The sequence below is a fragment of the Notolepis coatsorum genome (genome assembly GCF_963971535.1).
Source record: "Notolepis coatsorum genome assembly, chromosome: 3".
NCBI lineage: Eukaryota > Metazoa > Chordata > Actinopteri > Aulopiformes > Paralepididae > Notolepis > Notolepis coatsorum.
The window spans coordinates 40,367,982-40,395,613 of NC_140167.1; the positions used below are offsets into that span (position 1 = coordinate 40,367,982).

Sequence of the window (27,632 nt, forward strand, 5' to 3'; positions counted from 1 at the left end):
CCCCCCCCCCCCCAACCACCTCCAATGTAAATTACCCAGTATGGTTGTCAATATCCCAGTGTACCCAACCCCCCCCACCCAACCTCCTCCAATGTACAGTTTCTACGTCAAATGTATATACTCCCTTTTCTTGACTCCTTCTGTATCACAAACAGTACTGTATTTGCAAATCTGGTATGTCATAAATGTATAGATGTAGCAGTACTGACTATCTGTATGTCATGTATGTCATATATGTCCTGATGAATTGAAAATGGGGGACCCTGGTGTAAACAAGACGAAAGTCTTTCTCTGGTCTGCATCCCCTTAACAATTGTGTGTATTGAGCTGTACTGTATTGTACCCATTCTGCAATCTGTTAATAAAGTTTTCAATCAATCAATCAATCAATCAATCAATCAATCAATCAATCAATCAATCAATCAATCAATTCAATCAATCAATCAAAGTCAATTGATGCAAACATTTAGCTGGCCACAAGGGGGAGCACAGTAGCGAACGAATGATAAATTATCAAACTGGAAACGAGGTTAATCTGAATGAATGAATGAATGAAAACTTAACAGGTTGCAGAATGGGTACAATACAGTACGGCTCAATACATACAATTGTTAAGGGGATGCAGACCAGAGAAAGACGTTTGTCTTGTTTACATCAGGGTCCCCCATTTTTGGGCAACAGGTGCGCTGACAACTTTCCCCCTCATCCTGGGAGGAGCTTGCTGTGGCGCACACCTTACCTTCGTGGGTGGGCCCCGAGACTGTGAAGGTTGATGACACAGCCCAGTCGCCGTTCGTCTTGGACACAACACGGCAAGGATAGCCATGGGGAAGACAGGTGGAAGAGGGGACTTTGAATGGGTCTACAATGACCAGCCTCACACTTCAAGGAGGAAAGAAATACTAGGTAAGATGATCGTCCTCAGATCAGTGATTTCGTGCCTATCTGTAATATACTTCCCATTAGTTGCTCTAAAAAGTTAAGAATGAAGGGATTTTCTTCTTGCCACAGGGTTTTATAAAACGCAGCCGGTTAGACCTGTTTACAAAGCATTGTTGAACCAGTACCAGTCCACACTAGATGTAGGGCAGGTGCGTGTTCTTCTGTGAGGCATACTGCATGCAAAATAGGCTATGCTGTAGGTGCTTCACTTTCTCCGTGCAACACCCGCGATGGGAGAGACACATTATTTAAATAAGTGAAGTAAAAACAAATTAAAACGACTAAGATAAAAGTAAAGTAAAGTTCTCTAGTAGTAAGAGAACGTTCTCTCAAATAAAAGCTCAAACTCTACTATCGGCAGCAAAAGCCCACCTTCCGATTAATGCCTGTTTTCCAGTACTTTGCAGTGTTCAAATCTTGATGCATTGAACATAATGATAAATGGGTTGGGTTGGTGGTCCACTAGGTTAAATCGATTGCTTACCCAGTTTGTTGGCTCAAATGTTGAAATACATTTTAATGAACACGTCACATTTTGTATGGAATTCTTCTTCAAAGTGATCATATAGCCTAACTGCAAGAAAAATATTAAAAGTAGCCTATGTACTGTATATATCCCCCTAAAACAGACATACACAAGGAAAGTAGGTTACAAATACAAAAATAATTGAGTATAGGCTTAAATACACTCCCTGCTACACAAGCTGAGAGTTCAGCTTCCTGACAGCTAAAGATGTGTTAATTATTAACGTAATTATTAAGTATCATTACTCACTGCCATGCCGTTTGATTCTCTTTTACAAAGCAGAGTACAGTGACTTAATGTAAATTATTAGTCTTTGAAATATCATATGATGTGATACACACAATTATAGGCATTTGGTTTCACTCCTCATGTGTAAGCCATCTCTCATTTTCCTCTGACTTGTCAAACAATGACAACATGTTGAAAGCAGGTGCCGTTAACAAAAGACTCTGGGCTTTGCTAGGTAACTACACATTCCACACTCATGGTAAACACAGATACAATGCATAACAGTTAGGCAGGAAGCATTGTAGGAGAGAAATGGGGAGGAACCCTTGAGGAGAAATGTAGTCAACAACATCAAATATTCACATAATTTTTACTTGAATGTGAACAAGCATGTGACTAATATCTGCTCATTTTACCATGTAGTACAATTCTTTATATCCTTTCATTTAATGTGAACAACCAATTCTGATTTCTGAACCATTCAGCGGATTAAAAGAGGTCTTAACAACACTGTGAAATCAATCGCTCAATATTCAGATTGATTCATATTGAATATTTGTATGCAATATATGATTTTAATGTGAACAAATGAAAGAAAACAGTGGCATAAAGCGGCTTGTGTTTATTTTCATCACTTATTATGAGATAGGATGGATCTTTATTAATCCCTGTGGGGAACTTCTGGAGTCATTCAGGGTAAGGTCAGGGTTAACTGGCCTTGAGCCAGCAACCACACTGTTGCTTTGCGAAAGATAAACGGTGATGGGGTTGTTTGACACCACAGGGTCTTACATTATTAAACAGGTTTCGTTTTTATTGTGTCCTGGTCTGAGGAGGGAGAAAAACTGCTTCAAGACATAACCAGCGAGAATGTTGTTGGCGTGTTTAGTGCTTCTCGTCCATTTATTTTTAACATGTCAGATGGAATGAGGGTTTTTACTTCCATAAGGAATAAGGCTGTTCTTTTGATGTGTTTACTTGAGGTCTCGGTTACATTTTCATAAAGTTTATCTAGTTTTCCATGGACTTCAATGCCCCAGATCAACAGACCCCTGCTGTAACCTGTCATTCGAAATCATCATTACATGAAAAGCTAATGATGTATGTTCCTGCACATGATCTGAGTGAATCTTTGACTTGAATGGAACATCTTTTCTCTCTCCATAGTGGCTTGATTTGATTGTCAGTTTGACTAATTTAATCTATGCTTAATTCAGTCATCTGTTGAAAATAATTCTTGTAATTTCTTTCTCAAATTTCATTCAAAGATATGAAAAGATTTACTCCCCTGACATTGTGAACTTCAAATCCGGTGGTGGTCCCTTTGTATGCGTTTCCTTTCCCCCCCTAGCTTTGAAGTGGTAAACATGGGGTTACTGTATAGTGAGGTCATTCTGCAAGGTTTACACACAACCCACCCTTTATGGTGCCTGGTTACTGATTGAACTTGGGTGGCGGACAGGTCAGAATGGCTATTGTTGATAACATAATTTATAAGCCTCCACCTCCACGCTAAGTGGATGTTGAATAAATTAACAGCTAGAACACGCTTCGATGCCAAACGGATCTCAAAACTATGGCCCAATGTGGTATGTGCTTAGTGGGATATTGGGTCACTGTACCTTGACATACAAAATTGGTAAATTCATCTTTCCAGATGAACACTTAAACGCAACATTTCCATGATGACCTTGTCCGGCTAAAGTGAACGACTCTCAGGGTGGGGACCTACTTGCTGCAGGAGTCTGCTATGTCTATGTTATGTATTGTGATGTCATGTGTCTATACAATGTCTGTATGATTCATGTCTGAACACTTTGTTCCCCCTACAAGGACCACAATGGAAATAAGCTCTGAGCTTTTTTGTGTCTATCCTTGGCAGTATTCCAGACTGTGCTTCTGTCACATGTTACTTATATATTGTCAAATAAAGTCATTCATTCATTCAGTCCCCTTTCATCTGAATTATCTGGCCACTGGAACCCATCTCTATTGTCCTTCATCCCTTTGTTGCTCAGATGAGCAACATTTGCATAGAGATATTCCACAATTGAAGCAAACGTAAAGAAGCAGACACCATTTGCATGTACCCTGCTATCCAGGTGATCTCATCTACTTTATTCCTGTGTTTAAATGGGTATATATTGTACAATAACTGACGACAAGTCAAATGAATGAAAATGTCAGAACCCTACCAAAAACAAATCTTTTGGAATATAAAAAAAAGGTTCGTTGGACCCTGGTCACAACCCAGAATATAAAGAGGATACACGCATTAGTAGGGTCATCTGTGCCACTTCCGTGACCGTGGAGAGCGAAGGTCCATTTCTCAATGGATTTGTCATCTAGGAGGGTTAATAAACAAATTTAGCCGGGGTGTATTTTTTAAAAAGGCGGGGAAAATTCGTGAGAGACCAAAATCCAAAACGGCTGCCATGGAAATTAACTTTTTAATTGTTTGACCTATAATGATGCACAATACATGGTTTCAGAGCTTATTTTGATCAAGGAATACATATTTGGTGTTTATATAATGATTTGACCTATTGTTGACCTTCAAATGCAAGATGGCTGGCAATTTTGAGCTCAAATGGATTTTTTTCAAAATCGTCAGAGCCTTCATATTAGCTCTAATGAAAGCTCTGCTCATGATGAGTTGAGTTATGGACAGAGGGGATAGGTGGCTATCTTCCACCATACTCCATCCATATGTGAAAGTTGGAGACATGATCACCCCTGTTTGCTTCAACAGGGTGGGTTATTGGCCCCAGATGCTGTTTCCAAAGGTTTTATGACTGCTTTGTCTGACCTCTCACCCTAGACCTGTCCGGTTTGGTAAAACCTGCTAGGATTTTCCTCCTACTGGCATAGCTCTCAGGGTTCACTGAGGTACTCAAGCTCCCTTACCACGACAAGGTGAACAGTCAAAAGGGATTTTTTTTTTTTAATATATGTTTTGTAACTTTTGTATAACTATGGTGCTTCAACAAATAGCACTCCAAAATCATAATTGATCAACTAGTAGCCTAATTAAGGTCAGATTTGGAGGCAACAGCATCTCCCTCTGGCTGACACAGCAACTGAACCATGTAATGTCAAACTGAAAATATAATTGTTAGAATAAAACACTAATGTTCACATCACAATATTAAAAAAGAAAGGACATAAGGGTGGAGAGAAAAGGCTGGTAGAAAACACAAAATACAGAGTAGGGATGGATATAAAATAAGCTAAGCAGATGATATAATGTAACAACTTGTTGTTGATGGATGATGAGAACGGGAGACAGAATCACTATTCTTCATCAGAATCTGTTGATTCTTCACACTGACTCCATTCATTAAGATTAAGATTTGTTTATTAAGGACAATGCAAATTAATGAACATCATTTACATGTGTATGCATAACATCACAGCATGATAAAGACGTAAATATGCCGGGAATAGCACAGGGCTAATTTCCACCCGTAGTCCTAACATAAAACAAACACAAAACGGACCATACAACGTTCATTCATAAAAACTGACATCACTGACATGACCACACTAACATGACATTCAGTCAGTACAACATCACTAACATCCCTAATGAGTGCATATTTGGCTGTCTAACAGCCATTTCCTGAGTTGGCCCTTAAAGGTGGACAGGGTGGGACATTCCCTTAAGGGGACCGGAAGGCTGTTCCATGTTCCACTTCCCTTTATCGATAGACAATTTTTGCTGAAGGCGGTCTTTCTAAAATGGACCTCACAATCCCCTCTGGTGTTTGATATAGTGGCTAATCCAGTGTTCCTTTTCTCGTGGATAAACTCCTTGAGAGGGGGAGGGGCTAATCTGTGCAGGCATTTATATACAAAGCAGGAACTTTTATAACGTCTGAGGTTTTCAAAATTTAAAATTTGATGCTTATCCAGGATTTTACAGTGGTGGTATGAGTACTGTTTCCTGTCATATACCTTCAATGCTCTGTTGTAGAGTTGTTCTATGGGTTTCATGGCTGTGGCCCCAGTAAATGACCAGTTTAGAAGGCAATATTCAATGTGAGAGAAGATCTTTGCGGCTTCAAGTGTTAGGGAGGGCCGTATTTGTTTGAAGTTGGAAATGTTGAAGTTGATGGTGTTCCTCACTTTCTTTATGTGTTTCTTAAAGGTCAGGTTTGAGTCCAAGATGACCCCAAGGATTTTGAAGTGGGAAACAAGTTCTAGTTCTTCCTTCCTTCCCTCCTTCCTCAGGAACACATTGGACCGCTTGATGGTTTCTGGACGCTTGCTAAAGAACATGCACACAGTCTTTTTCGCATTAAGTAGGAGACAGGTGCTGTTTAGCCAGCATTGTACCTTGTCTAGTGCGCATGTGAGCCTGGATGTAATCAACTCTATGTCCTTGCCCTGTGTGTAGATGACTGCATCATCGGCATACATCTGTACATTGAGTTCGGGACACACATTTGGCGGGTCATTGATATACAGGGAGAATAGCAGGGGCCCAAGGATTGATCCCTGAGGGACACCTACAGGGTTGTCTAGATATGGGGACTTGGCGCCATTGACCGTGACACATTGTTTTCGGTTTGATAAGTAGGATCTAAACCATTCTATTGTAGCAGCTGAGAAATTGAAGTGAGTTAGTTTGGTTAGGAGGATATTATGGTTGACACAGTCGAAAGCCTTGCTAAGGTCTAAGAAGACAGCACCAACATACTTGTTGCTATCTAGTGCACTCTTGACCTTTTCAACAAACAGACAGTTGGCTGACTCTGTTGAGTGAAGGGCACGGAATCCAAACTGCATTGGGTTAAGTGGGGTGGGGCCCAAGTCGAGATGTTTAGTCATGAGATTCGACACCCACTTCTCTGCAACTTTGGATATGACAGGAAGTATACTGATGGGCCTATAATTGGTCACCAGTGCCTTGTTGCCAGATTTAAAGATAGGGGTCACCATGGCCATCTTCCAGGATGATGGAACTTCCCTGGAGGTGATTGATTGATTCACTAGTAGAGTGATGGGTTTAATGAGTGCATCAGAGTATGTTTTGAGGAAATCAGTGTCGAGCCCGTAGGCGTCCTTGGCTTTGGAGCCTTTCAGAGCCAGAATGATCTTTTTCACTTCAGGCTCTGTTATCTCCTCCAGTTCAAAGAGGGGCTGGGTGTTGGTTACTGGGTTTGGTAGGATACTGGAGGGGGCAAAGTGTTTGGTGCTGTCTAGAACACTATTTAAGAAGTGTTCGTTGAGGGTGCATGCCAGTACTGTGGGGTCTTTAACTAGTATGTCATTCACATTCAGTTCTAGGGGGTCTTTTTCCCGATTCTGGTGTTTGCCTAGGAGTTTATGCCGTTCCCTTTTCCTGCTTCAATTATACTAATAAAGAAGTTTGCTCTGGCCTTTCTGAGGGTCTGTGTGACCTTGTTCCTAGCATGCATGAATCTCTGTCTGTCGATAGACAGTCCAGACTTTAAGCTCTGTTTGAGGAGTGAGTCCCTGTCTTTCAATTGCTGTCTGCAGCTGTGATCTAGCCATGGGAGGTGGGTTTGTTTTTTGACTTTTTGGCTCCCCTTCCTAGAGAAGGAGGCCATCATCTCCTTAATTTTTTTTGTGAAGAGGGTGCAGTTTTTCTCTGTGGTATTGGAGGATAGTATCTCCTGCCAGTCAAGCTTTTTCACTGCATCCTCAAAGCTCTGTTGCAGGTTTTTTGGGATGTTGTTTGATGAGGTGGCAGATTTTTTGGATGTTTTTAGAAAGCGAGTTTTATTGAGTTTCCTGGTGAAACAGATGAAATTGTGGTCAGATATACCGGTCAACATGTTGTTGGTCTTAGTGATTCTATCCAGTTGGTTGGTGAAAACTAGATCTATTTTGGTCTGGGAGGTTTTGGTAATTCTAGTTGGCTGTTTGATTATTTGTTCAAAGCTGTGGGCATCCATGGATTGTTTTAAGTTCTTTCTAGCCTGTTTACTGTCCCAGTTGACATTGAAGTCACCTATGATTATTGTTTCCTTGTTGCAGGATTTTAGGACATGTTTTAACTGGTTGTAAAACTCAACTTTTGCATCTGGTTTTCTGTAGAGATATCAGGGTAAATGACATTTGTTCAGCGAGAGTGATTTCCACACCAACAGATTCTACACCAACACATTCAAAGTCAGTGGACCATTCCAGTTTTTTACAGGCAATTGTGTCTCTGATGTACAGTAGGACTCCCCCACCTCCTTTCCCAGTCTTCCTGTCATTCCTAAATACATTGTAGCCTGGCATGGATACTAGGGCTTCAGGGGATGACTTCTTTAGCCATGTCTCACTCAGACCTAAGCAATGTAAGTTAGAATCAAGTAGGAGGTGCTCTAGCTGTTCGCGTTTATTACCAACACTACGAATGTTGAGGTGACCACAAAAGAAACCCTTTGGTTTGCATAGGGGGTCCCATACAGTTCTGGCCTGGTTTAGGGTACCAAATAGTTTAGTCTTGCGGTGCTTTCTCAGTACATGGTTTCTACCTCTAGGTGCTACCTCAGGGTCTCCTCTGGCAGTGGAGATGTGGGGTGACAGCTCAGTGTTGGCCGCTGGGTTGCCAGTACTTGGGGGCCCGGGGGTTTCTAAGACGCTGGTAGCCGGACACTGCTGCGGAGCTGATGCTTGTCCACCAGTGCCGGTGAGCAAGCGGAATACAGGTGGGGGTAGGTGGAGGATGTTGAGCCAATGTTTTAGGATTGGCTGGCAGCTGTTCAGAATTGTCTGACTATTATTTAATTGGATTGGCCAGGTGAATTGCAGGGTACTACTGTGTGTTGGAATGCTAGCACTGGTGATTGTGTTGGCAGCGCTGTTTAACACAGTCTCTGCGTTGTCACAGGGGCCAGGATGTTGGTGAATATCCCCACTCAGCAAAAAGCAGAGTATGATGATAAGTTTGCTTGCATTAATAGATTGTGTGTAAAACTTGGATTTGCGTTTGTTACTGGTTCTGTCATGGTTAATCAGGAAACTGAAAAGTACAGCATGTCCATATACCCAGTGTGTTTCTCCGGTTTTCCATATGTGCAGCTCTTCTGGGTGTGTGGATATATTCCAGTACAGTTTAAAAATAGGAAGAATACTAGCAGCGTTGCGGTCGTTCCAAGGTAACCTGGTGGTGACATGTTATTGATTGCCAAGCAGCTAGCTAGCAACAGCAATGGCAAACTAGCTGGCTCTGGTGGTGGCTAGGCTGTTGGTGTAGCCTGGTGGTGGCTAGGCTATTGCTGTAGCCAGGTGGCGGCTAGGCTGTGGATTCACTACACCTGGGGCTGGCCTGGTAGCCGGTAGCCTGGGGTTGGCCTGGCGGTGGTGGCTGGTAGCTGGTATCCTGGGGCTGGCCTGGCGGTGGTGACTGGTAGCTGGTATCCTGGGGCTGGCCTGGCGGTGGTGGCTGGTAGCTGGTATCCTGGGGCTGGCCTGGCGGTGGTGGCTGGTAGCTGGTATCCTGGGGCTGGCCTGGTGGTGGTGGCTGGTAGCTGGTTTCCTGGGGCTGGCCTGGTGGTGGTGGCTGGTAGCTGGTATCCTGGGGCTGGCCTGGTGGTGGTGGCTGGTAGCTAGTAGCCTGGGGCTGGCCTGGTGGTGGTGGCTGGTAGCTAGTAGCCTGGGGCTGGCCTGGTGGTGGTGGCTGGTAGCTAGTAGCCTGGGGCTGCTACTCTCATCTGAGCAGTCATGAGATGTGAGCTGCTGGGGCAAGGGGGGAAGGGTATGACACACTGGCCGGCACTTCCCATTCACTAGTTCCCAGCCATGACCAATGGGGGAAGGATGTTCTTGAAGGTTGTAATGGAGCTGGCAATATGTAATGTAGTTTGTCCTTTCCACATGAAGATCCAAGGAGTCCTCATCAGGTGGGAGACGAATCGTACACTTCTTCTTCAATTTGTGCCACTTGGAAGCTCTGGCCTGGCCACATGTAACATCTGCACTCTCAGCGTAAACAATTGAGAGGACAAATGCTTTCATATCTTCTCTCACTTCATCTTTCAACTCCAGACTATCACCCACTCGTCGTCCCTGGAGTTCTCTTGCCTCAGGAACAACCATTACCTTCTCCAACACCTTTTTCTTTCCATGCCCATAGAAGCCTGAGGTGTGGTCACTTCCACGGAGAGGTATAATGATGTCTGCAACCTCTTCAGAGAGCATTGCATGGCAGTTGATACATGCATTCTTGCGCTTGATCAGCAGATCACCTCTGATTTGTTGCGAGACATAAGCTGCTTGGACAAACACGTCTGTGTCTCCGCAGTCTAGAACAACAGGATAGGCGGAGAGCAGCATTGTATCTGCCTCTGGATGTTTGAAGACATACTCTCCATTAGCGATGCCAGTGCTGAGGTTGGTTGACACTTCTCCCGCACAGTATATGATATCACCCTGCACTTGACCAACTTGTGTTTTCAGCTGTTCTTTCACAAGTTTTTGCAATCTGACCTTGTTTCCTGAGTTGACCATGAGTTCACTGAATTCAGCAGCACCTGGGAACCTGTCTTCGGGTTTCAGGAAAACATTTGGGACGTGTGGATGTTTTGCTCATCATCATGCTCATCATCCTTGATGCTGAAGGGAAGGTCATACTTGTCGTTGATGAGAATGATGAGGTAAGCATTGGCATGGCATGAGAAGATGATTGCGCAGATTTTATGCAGATAGAACCATCCCGCTTCCTAGCCTCTCGGTCCTCAGGTGTGGGGGTGGCAAGCCGCCATATCAGACCCATGTCTACAAGGCTCACGTAGTTCTGCGGTTCCTCAGGAACTGGTTCTAGGTTGAAAAGCTCTAACAACTTGCTCTTCACAGTCTTGCGCATTGACCCATCCACATTGAAGAGTGAAAGGCACTCCTCTGTCACTCTTCTCTCAAGGGATGATTCAAGTTGTATCATACCAGATCGCTCTGCTAGGTCCACCAGGGCTGCTAGTCCTGATCTCTCCATATGGGCCACCTGCATATGAGCACCAGAAGGTGTGCAGCTCTTTTCACTTGCAAAATTCCATCTCTTATTCCTGTGGATGGTTGCAGTAAGAGGTTTGATCTTGGTGAACACCCGCTCTTGCAGAAAAGTCTCAACCTGAGCTTGGCCATCTGGAATTGCAGTCTTAAGGTCATGCAGTAACTCTGGTGAGGCGACGAGGCCAGACTGTAGTGACCTCAGTGTAGGTGAGGAGATGTCAAATGGATCAGCTTCAAAATCCCTCATGCATGCCTGCAGGTCCTGAACTGCTTGCTCATCCTTCTGCATCCTCGCTGGCTGGCATTCAACATGCTTCCTGTGATGACGCTGGCACTGGAGGCCCCGCTTAACACTTCACCCTTGCAACGTTGTTTGCATTCCTTGTTGTTGAGAACAGTTGTTTCTCATTCTTTAAAAGCTGAGTCCATCCTTGCTTTAGCTTTGAGTTCAGATTCATAGTTGTTTCTATCCAAAGATTGAGGGGCTGGCAGGAGTAGGGTAGCCCTGTCATCGACTGGGTAAAGTGATCGTTGAAGAACTCCATTTGTTCATCTGACAGTGAAGAGAGCATTGCCCAGTAGTCTGGCAACCACCTCCCATAGTCATGGTTGTCGTATGCCATCAGTCCTGGCAGCATGTTGTAGGTTGACGATAGGTACTCAGAGCAATTTCTTGCATGACATGCATCAAGACATTGTACAAGTGGGTCAGACATCTCCAAGAACGAGACCCAAAAGTCCCCCATGTCTGTGCCAGGCTTCTCATAAACTCTGTTGATCAGCTCCTTCATGTCGCCATCATTCTCAAGATCACAGTAAGCTGTCTGTAGAGCCTCTTGAGTTTCAGTCAGTGCATTCCGCAGAATGTTGAGGTTCTCCTTGATGTCTTCCGATAGTTCTTTGTGCTCAAGAATCTTTGACAGTTGATTTGGGATAAGAACCTCTCAAGAGCAGGATGCACTGCACGCCCCGTCTGTAGTGCTTTCCTCGTAGTGCTTGGTCTACCGACCCCTCCACTACTACCCCTGCTGTAACCAGAGTGTCTGCCATTCCAGAACCCTTGAATCTCTTGTAGATGGCATAGATGTAGGACATCAGCTGGTGGAAAGCGCCGAGGATTGGGATGATGTCCTTGAACATTTCTGGATTCTCCGCCTTGAGCTGAGTGATCGTCTTGTAGGTGGGCAGGTCACCAACAAGAAAGGAGAATGGAATATTCTTCAGCCGCATGGCCTCCACATGTTTCACCATGATGTCATTCACCACTGACTTGCTTGGAGGTTCATTGTATGTTGTGTGTTAGTAAGGCTTGCTCTTGTTGGGTGGTGGATGACAGCAGGACTGGGCACCACTGTATCCTGGAACACGCTGCTCTTCAGGTGGTGGTCTTGTACCATGATTGTCTACACGAGACAGTGCATGTATCACAGAGCGAGCACGCTGCGGAGCTGACCCATCCACTGGTGGATCTACCCTGGGACGAGCAGGTGGCTCACTCTTGCTACCAGGGGGGCATCTGTACTGGCAAACCTTTGTCAGTTCTGCACACTTCGTTCTGCTCCACATCCATCAGAGCCCAGTGGTCATAGAGGAGCAGTGTATCTGCATAGCTGATGCATACACCACTCTTGTGCAGAGTGTCTACCAGATCTTTACTCCTTGTCATGCCATGGACATTTACGCCCAGGTTGATAGCAGTGGTAGTGCGCTGTCCAGTGAGGTGGTACATTCGGACCCAGAGTTTTTGTTAACACCAAAGTAAGATAAATAAATAAGTAGCGCACAAGGGTTAAATTCGGCTCAAGCAACTAACCTTGCTAGCTTTGCATACAGAATACTATTTTATGTTAGGCTATAGTGCAAAATCATTTTTGGTTCATTATGAAAATGTGATGGTATGAACTGGACACCATATTCTCAGTAGCCTACCCTATTTAATGGAAAACCGCAAATCAGTAACTGTTGTTTACAAACATTGACTTTATTGACCTCAGAGATTACTTCTGTGTACTTATACTGTATATTATTCAACTCATCATGAGCAGAGCTTTCATTAGAGCCTAATATAAAGGCTCTGTGACGATTTTGAGAAATCCATTTTGGAGCTCAAAATTGGCAGCCATCTTGCATTTGAAGGTCAACAATAGGTCAAATCATTATATAAACACCAAATATGTATTCCTTGATCAAAATAAGCTCTGAAACCATGTATTGTGCATCATTGTAGGTCAAACCATTAAAAGGTTCATTTCCACGGCAGCCATTTTGGATTTTGGTCTCTCACAAATTTTCCCCGCCTTTTAAAAAAAATACACCCCGGCTAAATTTGTTTATTAACCCTCCTAGATGACAAATCCATTGAGAAACGGACCTTCGCTCTCCACGGTCACGGAAGTGCCACAGATGACCCTACTATATCACTAATGGTCCACTTAACATGCTGTTAATTTCAGTGGTTTATGGAGCTATGAAACCTAAACACAGCTGTATCTGCGATAGTGGACGCTGGTGAGCGACTTCTCTGATTATGCATTTTGGTGTGTACCTTGTGAGTCATGCGTCATAGCAAAACAAGCCAAAAATAAATAAAAAGATGTTTGCCAAGAGGTTACTGTACCACCCATGGGAAGGACATTATATATATAGTTCCGTTTTAATGTATACAGTGCTTTGCGTGGTGCTGAAATATATTGCTGTGTTATGATATGAAAGAGTGATTGTCTTTTTTTTCCTTCTTTTAAGTGAAATTGATTTACTGATGACTGGGCATTAATTCTCAACTGTTTTTAATTCTCTCTCAATGATTTCAGTGTAGATTTTATTTAAGAATTTTATAATTGCAAACGTTCAATCAATATTCTAATTGTAAAGAAAACAACCCAAATATTGAAGTCCAAGCCTTTTTAGATATCCTCCTAATTTCTACATTCATATACTAAAAGAAAACATGAATGAATCTATGCTAGTTATGATAAAAACATTAAACAGTGTACCATACTACTTTCCTTTCTCAACTTCTCACCTCCTTCACACCTCCTGTTCTCTCCTTTTATCTCCATTCCCCTCTTTCCCCACACATTCCTATTCCCTCCTATCCCTCCCGTCTCCATCCTATCTCTCCCTCTTATCCACAGCAAAGTATCCAGAGATTAAGTCTCTGATGGGTCCAGACCCCCAGCTGAAGTGGGTGGTTTCAGGCATGGTGGTCACCCAGCTCCTCGCCTGCTACATGGTCCACAAGCTGTCCTGGAAGTGGATTTTCTTCTGGGCGTACGTCTTCGGTGGCTGCATTAACCACTCCTTGACCCTCGCCATCCACGACATCTCTCACAATGTGGCCTTTGGTAACAAACTGGCAAAGTGGAACCGCTGGTTTGCTATGTGGGCCAACCTGCCCATTGGACTACCCTACTCGGCCTCCTTTAAGAAGTACCACATCGACCACCATCGGTATCTGGGAGGAGACGGGCTGGATGTGGACATTCCTACGGATGTTGAAGGATGGTTCTTTAGCACTCCCGCCAGGAAGGTCGTCTGGCTCTTCCTCCAGCCCTTGTTCTATGCCTTACGTCCGCTGGTGGTCAACCCTAAACCAGTCTCTCTACTGGAGGTGCAAAATGCAGCAGTTCAATTCATAGCAGATGGTATAATCTACTACTTTTGGGGTATAAAGCCTATTGTTTATCTCATCGCTGGAAGCATCCTGTGCATGGGACTGCATCCCATCTCTGGACACTTCATCGCAGAGCATTACATGTTTCTGAAGGGACATGAGACATATTCTTACTATGGACCACTGAATTCAATCACATTCAATGTCGGGTATCACATGGAGCATCACGACTTCCCAAGTATACCTGGCAGCAAACTACCTCAGGTGAGACGAGATACAGCAATACACACACCTTCTTTTTGGAGACTTTCAGAGTGCAATCTATCATTAAATCCAAGCACATCTGAATCTAGTGTTCTTGCCAACAATCTTTTTTAGTTGGGTATAGAGTGAGGTGTGTTACTGTTTGGTTGGGTAATATTGCATCACCTCCTGGCTTTTGCAAATAAGAAAAGCCACTCCTCTCCCTAAAGAGTCTAAACAGAAAAACTATTGATAAATACTATGCGTGAGATTGCGCTATCAACTGCAAATATTGATCAGAGTTTGTAACTGATTAACTGCAGTTCTAGAGTAACCACGACTAGAGAATGGTAAATGGTCATCATCTTCTTCAAAATGACCCGTCACTGATTGTGGTGTTGTTGTCCCAACATATATATACGTGTGGTTAAAATGGCAGATATATATTGTAATTTATTTATTTTATTTGCAGGTTCTATGACTCTTAACCTCTGCGTCTCTCTCGTCTCCAGGTGAAACAGATCGCAGCAGAGTATTATGACTCCCTCCCTCAGCACACTTCCTGGACCCGGGTATTATGGGACTTTGTGTTTGATGACAGCATCGGCCCCTATGCCAGGATCAAGCGGGACTACAAGCTGGTCAAAAAGGAGTAGTTCCGAGATGGACTGCTGTCAATTTGAATGTGAATTTTGAGTCGTAGATATTTTCATTTGTGGGTCAAGACTCACCATATTCTCCCCGAGCCCCATTTCAAAATATCTAATTTTCCTTTGAAGTGTATACTTATGGCTGTTTATCCATGGACTTTAAAGCATGCAGGACATCATGTGCTGAAATCCATATATGGTAATTGTGAATGAATGAGTTGAAATGCTGATGTAGGGTCAGTGCATATAAGTAGACTAGTTTTATGAACAAAGTTCTGATTAGTGATCCTACATTAGCATATACTGTATGACAGATGCTGCACTGACCCATACAGTAAATTATATCCTAGTACTTTCATATCTGTACATGCAGAACAGTGCCTTGAAACTTACCAAACTTACCTTGGAAGTAAGACAAGCTTTTTCTTCAGTGACCCCCCCCCCCCCCCCCATTCTGCTGCTTGCAGCTCTGTCTGAATGTTAACTGGAAACATTTTGGTACATCTATGAAACTTAACAATTGTTTTTGTGGATAATTTGACAGTGTATGACGAACCAAAATGGATCTTTATTAAAAAAAAGATAAGTTCAAAGAATGTGAATGATTCATTTATGTATTATAGGCAACTTTTTCTTTTGTCAGTAAGAAGGAATCTTTGCTCTTGTCACTTTCTCTCAGTGACAACTCCTCTTCTTTGACCCCGATTTAAAGTTGACTCCAACTAGGGTGGAATTAATTTGCATGTTCCACACGAACAATGCAAAGCAGTGGCATCGTTGCTTGAAATCCAGAGAGAAAAGAAAACACACCAGGCCATTTTGTAGACAGTTGATGGGTCTATTGTTTTGTTTTGAATTAATTTACTTCCAGCTTTAGAATCAGAACATAGTGAAGAGTGAATAGAATGGATAGAATGCAACAACCGATATTCAACCAAACCCTCCCTGCAAAGAAACATTTACAGTAGCTAGTCATCACGTACCATTATTTTCTGCACATATTTTACCTATGTAGGATTTCCATGTTGCCAAGGCAACCGATCAAATGTTTACTTGGCTACCATTTCCAAGGTCAACCTTTTGATAGATATAGAAAGGGGAATTTTCATGGAAACAAACCACTATGGTAAACGTACCACCGTTTATTTTTGTTTGTTTTTTAAACCAATAGAAAAACTAATTTGAGATAGGGTTTCATGCATACTGTTCACAAAGCATAGAGTGACTAAATAGTTACTACGACATTGTTTTATATCTAGGCAAAGCCAGGTGGCACATTTACATGTTATGGGTTCTCTGAAGGATCTCAATGGCCTCACACACCCAAACAGGAAGAGAGAGAGAGAGAGAGAGAGATGTCTTACACATCTGAAGAGATGTCTTACACATCTGAACAGGTACATCGACATACCTCGGCCACACTGGAGTTGTACAGCAGACCTTGTATGTCACTTCCTGATTAAACGGTTGGAAACAATTCTATTGTGCAATGTGCTGTGCCTTGCACAATAGACAGTGAGTTACCAGCTAATTCTGGTTTGAATAATTAATTAGCGATATTGTCCCAACAGCTCTGGTGGGGGGGAAAAAATTATCTGTCGCACAACCCCAGTGAGGCCAGGTCTTTTCTTTTGAACACCGCTAATGAGGGCAGGTGTGTCTACACAGCACCATATATGTTCCCATATTGTGCTTGTCATTGGACACCAATGGGGGTAAGACAGACAAAAATAACAATTGAAAATACAAAAAGGCTGACATGAATGGTGTGCAAGTTTCCTTTTCCCCCTCTATAATATCAATAAAATAATCATTGTCATCAATGTCATCACCATCATCATCACCACAGTTTATTTTTTATTTTTTTTAAATAATAAAACGGTAAAAACTTAGAAAACGAAAATATTTTCTTTTTTCTTTTTTTAAGACTCGGGACTGAACAGAGAACGGAGAGTTGCAACACCGGGCAGACTTGAGTCTATTAGGTGCACAGAGAGAGGACCACAAGCCCAAACTCAGCACGAGTGTCCATCCAACTAGAACTTCACCCCTAAATCCATGCTTCACATCCTCTGTCCATTCTTCTAATCAGTCCTTTCTCGTTCTCCTCGCCACGCCTCTTCTTTCTCTTTCCTTCCGTTTTTCCTCCACGAATCCCCCCTTTGTCCTTTTTTTTTTTTATGTTCGCTCCTTCCTTTCCTTTTCGCTGTCCAGCAGACTCCTAAAATGTTGGCACAACATTTCTGCAGCTCACGTCACGGCAATGTTTTTCACTTTTTGACATCACAGAAACATTGAGAGAACATTCCCCGGTCCTCGTGTCTGTGCATCTGCAGGTCCATCCTCCTCCAGCCCCTCCCCACCTCTCTGTCCCGTCGTTCGGAGGAGATTAGGATGTACTGATTCTGCCAATTTCTTGTCTGATGGCTAAAAGAGAGAAGACATTTCTTTTAGAGAGAGGATTGCTGTTGGCAAGGCACTGCACTGCTGGCCCACATCACTACTGTTCACATCACTTCATCACTAATTCATTAATTGACTATCAATTAGTAATGGAGTCAATTGGAGTCAAATGACTCCAGTAATTTTGGGGATTTATTTAGGGTTATACTGATGCTGTAAGTGAAGTGCAGAACATTATTCATATGTGGGACAGATGAGGCACCCCAGCCTGGTTCTTGTATGCAATTCCCTTATGAAAAAGCATCCTGGTATTTGCAGTATTCACTACCACTATGATGGTTCATGGATGTACCATTGTTGTCATGGTTTAAATTGGACTATACCACACAAAAGTGGTGGTACCATGGCGATACATGACTTTTACCATGGCGATACATGACTTTTACCATGGCAGTACCATGGTCAATTATTCATACAATGGCCGGTACCATGGTAAAACTTATTATAAAGAATTACAAAGAAGACATTTTCTTGTTTGTTTTGTGTATCATGTGTAAACCTCCTCCAATGTACAGTTTCTTCCCCCTCAAATGTATATACTCTCTTTCCAGACTCCTTTTGTACACAAACAGTACTGTATATTTGTAGATCTCTAGATACAACAGTACTGTCTACCTGTATGTCATGTATGTCATATATGTTATGATGAATTGAAAATGGGGGACCCTGATGTAAACAAGACGAAAGTCTTTCTCTGGTCTGCATCGCCTTAACAATTGTGTGTATTGAGCCGTACTGTATTGTACACATTCTGCAATCTGTTAATAACATTTTCAATCAATCAATCATGTCTGCCAGGAGAATACATGAATAGCATACATGGGTGGTGTAAGGCATGGAAAACATGTATGGAATATATTCCACACATGAATACAATGGCCTTATTCATGTTCAATGTCACATGAGAATCTCTTTTTTTTTTGTATTTTATTTTTTTATTCTTTTTTAAAACAAACATATAAACAAACATGACAACACACGATAAGATATACAAGCATTAATTGTCAGGGCACATCCAATGAGATCACATTTTGGTTAGTTGTTTTATATAAGATATACCCATAATACCTGTTATCTAAAAAAAAACCCTACACACATATGCTCCAGCTCGAAACCCCCCCTCCCGGACCCCACCTTGAGAAGTACCTCCACTATCCCTCGCACCTAACCAGACACTACCATTATAAGCTAGCTTTTATTCTCTCCACCACTTCTAACCACATTGACATTTTGGATTCATTGAGACCCAGAATTCTTGCTGTAGATATTTCATGGTAAATTACATCGAGATATGTAAGAAACCAAACTTTACGGCACATTTTTTCCGGTTGAAACCAGCGTGATGCGATCAGCTTTCTGTTAATAACATTTTCAATCAATCAATCATGTCTGCCAGGAGAATACATGAATAGCATACATGGGTGGTGTAAGGCATGGAAAACATGTATGGAATATATTCCACACATGAATACAATGGCCTTATTCATGTTCAATGTCACATGAGAATCTCTTTTTAAAAACATATTTTTCTTGGGACGACGCTGGCATGCTGTTGCAACACCGAACGAACGATCTGCATTACTCACCATTAATGATCTCATCTTTCACCTTATGCAATTCACGTACAACTTCATCCAAGATTTCCTGCAGAACAGGCTACATGTTAGTCTCTCATTGGGTGTGTGAAATTCCTCCCCCACCCACATTTTCTTTTTTATATAGGCAGACCAACCTGTTTCATCCTGTCAAATTCTGTGTCTGCATCACTGGTGCTGCCGATAGGTCTCACTCTGCAACACAACATATCATAATATTTAATATTTTGTAAATTGTTTTATTAAAAAAAAAAAAAAATCCCTATTATCTCTGCTCTTTGACTGCTTTTAAATACAGCACATATGGTACTAGGTCACAGGATTACTTAGCTTTAGATACACCACATGTAAAAACTGAGCTGATGCTACGCTCCATAGGCTCCATACAAATGGAATGAACAGCAGAAAACCTTGAAATTGTATTGAACTCTGATATTTTAGATGCTGCTTGTACTCGTTTCCTTTGATCGACATGTTTGGGCAACGTGGCAGAAACGAGACACGGAACACGTTGATATGCTTCATTTCCTCCTCACAACAGAATGCTAAGGTTCAGGTTAAAAATAGACAAAATGTCACTTTAAAAACAAGGCCATTGTTCCTCTTTTCTTCTTGAAGCATATGCTGATATTTACATTACAGGTCCTAGTGGAATTATATATGGTGGTCATAGATGGGATGTACCGGTAATTCATCTTTGGTCGTTGTCACAGATTTCTCATCTCCATTTTCTGACCCGCCTGCTCCTCTATAAACAGCCATGTGTAATCATTAACACCACTGCCACGCACACCAAGAATAAGCAATTATGAAGTCAGGGGTGTAGTGTTAAGTGTTCCTCTGTGATACCCAGTGGTAGGGCTCAGACAGCTGACAGGATTGGTGCATTCCTGTGGACATTCTGTGGACATACGGTAGACAACTGTCCTCTACTGACCTGGACACCAACGAGGACTTGTCTGCAGAGTTAGATCGTTCCCATGGCTTCTTCACACCATCTGGTGGGGTGCAGAAACACAGAAAAGCAGGTGTAAAGCATAATGTAACAATACACACAACGCGATACATCATTCTCTGGAGAAGGGAATTACTGTACCTGTAGAGTTTTGCCGAGAGTCATCCTGCGGGGTTGAAGATGCTGGATTACTACATGAAATGTAACCATATTTATACATCCCAAACAAGGTAAACCTTTTAGCAAGATGTCTACTGCTGGCTGCTGAACATCTCCATTGGAGCGGGTTTGGAGTACAGTGCCTTGCTCAAGAGTACATCAGTGAATTATAGGGAGGGGGGGGGGGGTGACGGTGACAAGGTATTTCATAATGTAAACATGAAAGTGTCAAACCGACCACGAGGAAATAGATATCCACTATATGATGTCCAATGATAATTATATATGATAATGTTTGTCCAATATAGGCAAAGTCATAGTTTTACTGTGAGGTTGTTACAATGGCTCACCTCATCGGGCTTCTCTGAGGCTTTCCGTCTAAGAGAGAAGAAATTGTGGACAGGAGAAAACAGTGAGATACACAACCACGCAAATCTATCATTATGTGGTAGACATATAAACAGACGGTTAAAACTATTCAACCATAACAGCTAGTCATTTACTTCTCCAGAGGCACATTAATCACCAGGAACATTATTAAATCATAATAATAACGGGCGGCTACGTGGCGTAGTGGGCAATGCGCTCGCCACGAAATCTGGAGACGCTGGGCTTGCCTGTTCGAGCCCAGCGCTCCACATTTGCTTTCAGTTTAGCTGGTCGTCCGTACTAATACACATTGGCCGTATTAGGGGGTGGGAAACTGATGGGTGGGCATCGGGCGTTGTGGACAGCGACTCCTACAGGTCGGTTGGTGCGCCTGCGCAGTAGAATCAGGAAGTGTCGGGGGCAGCGTGAGCCTCCCACGCGTTACTCCTCGCCACTGAGAGATCGAGCTGCGCAGGTGAAAAGATGCGACTGCTGTTACCTCAAGTACCGGAGGGGACTTGTGCTATGTATGACGTAGTCCACATTGCAGCCGGCTTGTGGGAGGCAAGAAACAGCGTTCGTGACAGGGGAGGGTTGAATTGGATGATACGAAATTGGGATGGGAGAAAATATAGAAAATGGGAGAAAAAGTGGATAAAAAAATAAAATCATAATAATAATAACCATAATGACAAAATCAAATCCTGAGTGTGTCAAGTGTCAAATACAGCCTGGCCCACGGCTGTCTAGTAAAGCTGGTACGAGGAACATTTTCAACAAAATATATCATCGTCGGATAGGATGTGATACCTTTGTATAATTACGGCAAACAAATGACACCAATGCTGAAACAATAGACCACTGCACTTCCGCATTACATGGAGCTTGTGAGGGGGGGAAAGGGAGCGTGGGGGATAAAATTTATTAATGTTGAGTATATTGGATCATGTCTCCAGCACTCCCACAGCTGTAGCTACAACCACTTACGTCAAGGCTCTAATGAACGTTCATTCATTTGATCCCCCCGCGCTCCCTTTCCCCCCTTCCCCCCCTCCTCCTGCGCTCTCCCATGAGCTAAAAGTAACGGAAGTGTTGCAGTGGTCTATAAAGCACTGCACTTCCATGTTAAATTGCTCTTACCTGTGGCCGGTGGGATTCCAAAAAGAATATTCCAATTATTTGATTGCCATCTGGTAGATCGTATGTCCATTTGGCCAACGACATAACCCCCCACAGCATAATGAATCGGGGGTCCCGAAAACGATTCAATGCGATCGGGTGAAGCCCTAGGTTCAGGTTACTAGAAACCAATATAATCGACGCACAACCCAATACACAGAGTTTCAAAGGATGTGCAATACCGGCCGCCTCCTACCAGGTGGCGGTATTGGACTTTTGCGATCTCAGACTCATTCCCTATGGTAACACCAAGGTCCCTGGATGAATAATGAATAAAAATATCGAGAAAAAAGGAAAAACTATCAAATAATGTATATATATGTGGTTGGCGTTCAAAGGATGGAGCGTAATAACGTATATAATCGCTGTTGGCAGAGAAAGAGTTAAGTGGTTGTAGCTACGGCTGTGGGGGTGCTGGAGTGGGGGTGCTCCACATTGCCTGTGGTGCATCTTTTCCATCTAGGTTTTAGTGAATTTTTCCTTACCTTCGCGTGGGGTGTCTGGGAGTGTTGCATTTATTTTATTTTTTAAAAATGTTTTGGACTTTATGGTGTTTTTGTTTTGTTCTTGATTTATTGTGATGTTTCTTCTTGACTTGTTTAACACATTGGACGCCAGACCCGACATAAGTCCAAAGTATTTTTTATGTGTATTGTGCACAGGTCTCTCTTGAAAAATACATATTTATCTCAATGAGACAACCTGTATAAATAAAAGGACAGCATTTTTTTTTCTTGGGGGGGTTAATGTGGCAGAGCTCTCAAGATATCCCTAGTAGCAACTTTGATCAGAGGTATGTTTCCCCTGCTGGGTGGATGAGAGGAGAGGAGAAGAGAGGCCTATACTGTAATACGGTTAAAGTAGGATCCTCTCCAGCAGGGTGTTGTGTCTACAGTGTGTTGCCTGTGAAGCCGGTGATGGTTGTTGTTTTATTAGTGTTGTCAAGCTGAAGCCGGTGATGGTGGTTGTTTTATTAGTGTTGTCAAGCTGAAGCCGGTGATGGTGGTTGTTTTATTAGTGTTGTCAAGCTGAAGCCGGTGATGGTGGTTGTTTTACCTGCGTGCGAGCAGAGCGTTCATCTCCTGCATCAGACCCTCTCCACCACCACCGCTGCTGCCGCTGGACCGGTTGGAGTCACTCTTACCAGACCCCGGCGGACTGCTCTCATCCTGACATGGTGGAACAGAATCAGGATACAACATATATATATATATACGTATATACACACACACACACACACACACACACACACACACACACACACACACACACACACACACACACACACACACACACACACACACACACACACACACACACACACACACACACACACACACACACACACACACACACACACACACACACACACACACACCACGTGGAGCAGTTCATTAGGTGTGATTCCCCCTATGTGGGCAATGGTTCAACTCCCATCACTCCCTATATTTTTAGCTGATCAATTCGATGATACTGAAAGTAGTCGTACTCATTTCACCAGAGGCGACCTGGTACTTCCTCGACCCAGGACTAATCACTTAAAATCCAGTGCGCTATAGAGCCATATTCACCTGAAACAAGCTACCAGTCCCCACCCACAAGGCAAGTAAAGAATACATATAGTTTAAAAAAATATATGAAAAGTGAACCGATGTAGTAAAGATGTGATTGACTATATAATGTAATTTTAATGTTTTTTTTATTTTAAAATTTATTTAAAATTTGTATTATGAACAGGACATTCAGAGAGAGAGGAAATTGGGTGAAGAGATGGGGGAGGACATGCAACACATTTCCTGGGCCGGATTCGAACCCAGGACGTTGCGATCATGCAGTATGCATCTTAACGTGGTGCGCCACCAGGGCGCTCGTTATTTATTATTTATTTTTGAATTATTTTTATCAATAACATTTTTGGGGGGAATATGTTAGGCCTTCAATCATTCATTGTATCTTCAATGTTGAGTATTCATTTTTGATTTCCTTTATGCTTTATTAATTGTATTACTAATTACATTCTGTATTTGTATTCTGTTTTCTTGTGAGGACCCCAGGAAGACTAGCGGTCATTCATTTGACATAGACTGGGAGACTGGGAGTTCCTACAAAGGTATGTCTGGTAGAGTAAAGACAATTGTCAAATGAAAAGAAAAGGACATACAGTAGGCCTCAGCTAGAACTACAGCTTGATAGGTTGTTATTTCTATTGGGGGGTTAGAGAAAGCAATATGGTTTTTAAACCTTCTTGTATGCATTTTCCTAACGAGGACGAAGACCAAAGGGAAGCAACAAGGTCAGAGCTCCTGCTTAGCCATGAACACTCACCCTCTGTACTCGGCGTAGTTTGGCTCCAGCCAGTGCAGCAGCCAGTCCTGAGGGCTGGAGCCCCGGCGGAGCCCCCGGGGGCCCTCCGCAAGCGGGCAGCGGAGGGGGCATGGGCGGGGGCACTGCCATCGGGGGCACTGCCATCGGGGGCGGGGGTCCCGGGGGAGGGGGAGGGGCCGGAGGACCAGCCATGGGCGCTGGGGCCGGAGGAAGGGCTACAGACAGCAGGGAAGATGGGTGGCCTGCAGGGACAGGCGGGCCTGGGGCAAAACAACCACGCAGGGTTAATGGTTAACAAGTGAGTGATGGTCTGAGCCTTTATTTACCCAGGGTAGGCTGACTGAGCACCTTCGCTCTGTTCCAGCAACGCCCTGCTACATACTGACACAGTTACACAACTGGGAGCTACACCCTGCTACATACTGACACAGTTACACACCTGGGAGCTACACCCTGCTACATACTGACACAGTTACACACCTGGGAGCTACACCCTGCTTCATACTGACACAGTTACACACCTGGGAGCTACACCCTGCTTCATACTGACACAGTTACACACCTGGGAGCTACACCCTGCTTCATACTGACACAGTTACACACCTGGGAGCTACACCCTGCTACATACTGACACAGTTACACACCTTGGAGCTACACCCTGCTTCATACTGACACAGTTACACACCTGGGAGCTACACCCTGCTACATACTGACACAGTTACACACCTGGGAGCTACACCCTGCTACATACTGACACAGTTACACACCTGGGAGCTACACCCTGCTTCATACTGACACAGTTACACACCTGGGAGCTACACCCTGCTTCATACTGACACAGTTACACACCTGGGAGCTACACCCTGCTTCATACTGACACAGTTACACACCTGGGAGCTACACCCTGCTTCATACTGACACAGTTACACACCTGGGAGCTACACCCTGCTTCATACTGACACAGTTACACACCTGGGAGCTACACCCTGCTTCATACTGACACAGTTACACACCTGGGAGCTACACCCTGCTTCATACTGACACAGTTACACACCTGGGAGCTACACCCTGCTTCATACTGACACAGTTACACACCTGGGAGCTACACCCTGCTTCATACTGACACAGTTACACACCTGGGAGCTACACCCTGCTTCATACTGACACAGTTACACACCTGGGAGCTACACCCTGCTTCATACTGACACAGTTACACACCTGGGAGCTACACCCTGCTACATACTGACACAGTTACACACCTGGGAGCTACACCCTGCTTCATACTGACACAGTTACACACCTGGGAGTTACACCCTGCTTCATACTGACACAGTTACACACCTGGGAGCTACACCCTGCTTCATACTGACACAGTTACACACCTGGGAGCTACACCCTGCTTCATACTGACACAGTTACACACCTGGGAGCTACACCCTGCTTCATACTGACACAGTTACACACACATTCACACAGTTGCCCAGTGCAACCACAGTCTGACACCACTTGGCCACTGAGCAACTCCACCAGAGCACGGAGGAGGAGAGTGACTTTAGTTACTTGGTTAATTGCTAATGGTTGGTTATTTGGTTAATGGTTGTGTTGGGTTAGGCAGGGTTTATATGACTGACATGTAAACATTATGCTCTCATTCTAAGTCTGAATGTAAATGAATGTAAGGTGCAGTTATTAGGGTCAATACACACACATGCCCATGCACGCACGTGTGTGTATATGTATACAAATACATACACACACACACATACACATGCGCGCCCATGCACGCACGTGTGTGTATATGTATACAAATGCACACACGCACATGAACGCATGTGTGTGTATATGCATACAAATACACACACATGCACATGCACGCAAGTGTGTATATTTATACACACACACACACACACACACACACACACACACACACACACACACACACACACACACACACATGATAGATCCCTCTGTAGAGAGAATCCTTCCTTCTCTCTCCTGCTCATACTTACTGCTGCTGGCCACGGGGGCCTGCTGGGGGGCGGGGGAGGGGGCCGTCTTGGGCGAGCCACTGTCAGACACAGCAGCGTAAGAGGGGGGCGAGGAGGGGGGCTGGGCCTGCTGCTGGTGCACCTGCTGCTGTTGTTGTTGTTGTTGTTGTTGCTGGGGGTGGAAAGTGGATGGGTACTGGGGCTGGTGGGGGGCGGGACCCGGGGCTGTCTGACCCATCAGAGGAGGCAGGGGGATGGCCTCGCAGTACTGCGGGGTCATGGGCAGGAGGTGAGAGTGAGGGGAGTAATAATCTTCCGTCTGGCCGTTGGCTTGAGGGTGGGGCTGGTGGTGGGGGTAGTGCTGGTGGGAGGCGGCCACGACACCTGGGTCTAGGGGAGGGGGCCTGGCCCTGGAGCTGAGGGGAGGCAGGGGGAGAGCCACAGGGAGGGCAGGCTGTGGGGGGAGGCCCTGTTTCACTGGCATGGCCATCATGACCGGAGGGGTGGAGGGTGGTAGCTGGGCGTACAAATGGGAAGCAGACCAGGTGCCATGTTTAGGAGGGAGCATGATATCGTGGTGTTGGTGTTGTTGTTGTTGTTGTTGTTGATGGAGAAGGAGGTGGCGGGCCACGGAGGGAGGGGACAGTGGGATCTGACGGACCTGTCGGCCCTGCGTGAGCACCGCTGTCTGGACAGGGGAGAAGGCCGAGGCCAGGGAGGTGGAGAGCTGAGAGGAGAGCTGAGAGGAGAGCTGGGCCATGTCCCTATGGACCACCGCCTCTTTCTCCTGGGAGGAGGAGGAGGAGGCAGAGGAGGGCGGGGAGGAGGAGGAGGCGGCCACGCGGACGTAGGAGGGCGGGAGTGTACTAGCCCTGTACTGTCTGTACTCAGGAGGAGTGTCTGGGTAGGTGGGAGGGGTGGACACTTTATATTGGAGAGTTGAAACGACTGTGTGAACGGACAGAGAGAGAGAGAGATGGAGGGGGGAAGAGAGAGAGAGGGGAGAGGAAGAAAGAGAGAGAGGGGAGAGGGAGAAAGAGACAGAGGGGCGAGAAAGAGTGTGAAGAGAGACAGAAAGATCAGGAGAAAGAGAGGAGCGAGAGAGAAAGAGAGAGGGAGAGAGTGTGAAGAGATACAGAAAGATCAGGAGAAAGAGGAGAGAGGAGAAAGACAGAGGAGAGAGGCCGAAAGAGAGGACGAAGGAAAACAGGCAACAAACAAAGGAAAAAAAGAAAACAGAGAATAAAGGTGAGCAGAATGAAAAGCAACCAACCAGGCAAAGATGAGAAGAACCAGGTGCAACCAGAAACAAAGAAGCAAACAAGCAAATAAGAAAATAATACCAAAATATTATAATAAAAAAGCAACAGCTGAATGCAACATGACCATGGTCAGAAAGCATGTGGCATCCCCCCCCCCTCCCTCCCACC

General features: G+C 44.2%; 2 protein-coding genes across 2 annotated transcripts in view; one reads left to right on the forward strand and one right to left on the reverse strand.

The window, feature by feature from the left end:
• Positions 1–782: 782 nt before the first annotated feature.
• On the forward strand, positions 783–15,756 carry degs2 (delta(4)-desaturase, sphingolipid 2). The gene is made up of 3 exons (XM_084309621.1): positions 783–906; positions 13,798–14,540; positions 15,032–15,756. The coding sequence occupies exons 1-3, from the start codon at positions 825–827 to the stop codon at positions 15,173–15,175; spliced, it is 969 nt and encodes a 322-aa protein (XP_084165747.1). The 5' UTR covers positions 783–824; the 3' UTR covers positions 15,176–15,756.
• Positions 15,757–17,421: 1,665 nt separating this feature from the next.
• Positions 17,422–27,632, reverse strand: part of evla (Enah/Vasp-like a) — a gene marked incomplete at its 5' end in the record, with an annotated part of 84,201 nt that continues 73,990 nt past the window's right edge. Inside the window, 9 exons of the mRNA XM_084309372.1 lie at positions 17,422–17,596; positions 19,219–19,276; positions 19,365–19,422; positions 20,165–20,225; positions 20,324–20,348; positions 20,692–20,719; positions 22,946–23,058; positions 24,215–24,474; positions 26,224–27,150. Coding sequence (XP_084165498.1) covers positions 17,559–17,596; positions 19,219–19,276; positions 19,365–19,422; positions 20,165–20,225; positions 20,324–20,348; positions 20,692–20,719; positions 22,946–23,058; positions 24,215–24,474; positions 26,224–27,150 — 1,568 coding nt within the window. The 3' untranslated portion in view covers positions 17,422–17,558. The remainder of the gene's footprint in view (positions 17,597–19,218; positions 19,277–19,364; positions 19,423–20,164; positions 20,226–20,323; positions 20,349–20,691; positions 20,720–22,945; positions 23,059–24,214; positions 24,475–26,223; positions 27,151–27,632) is intronic.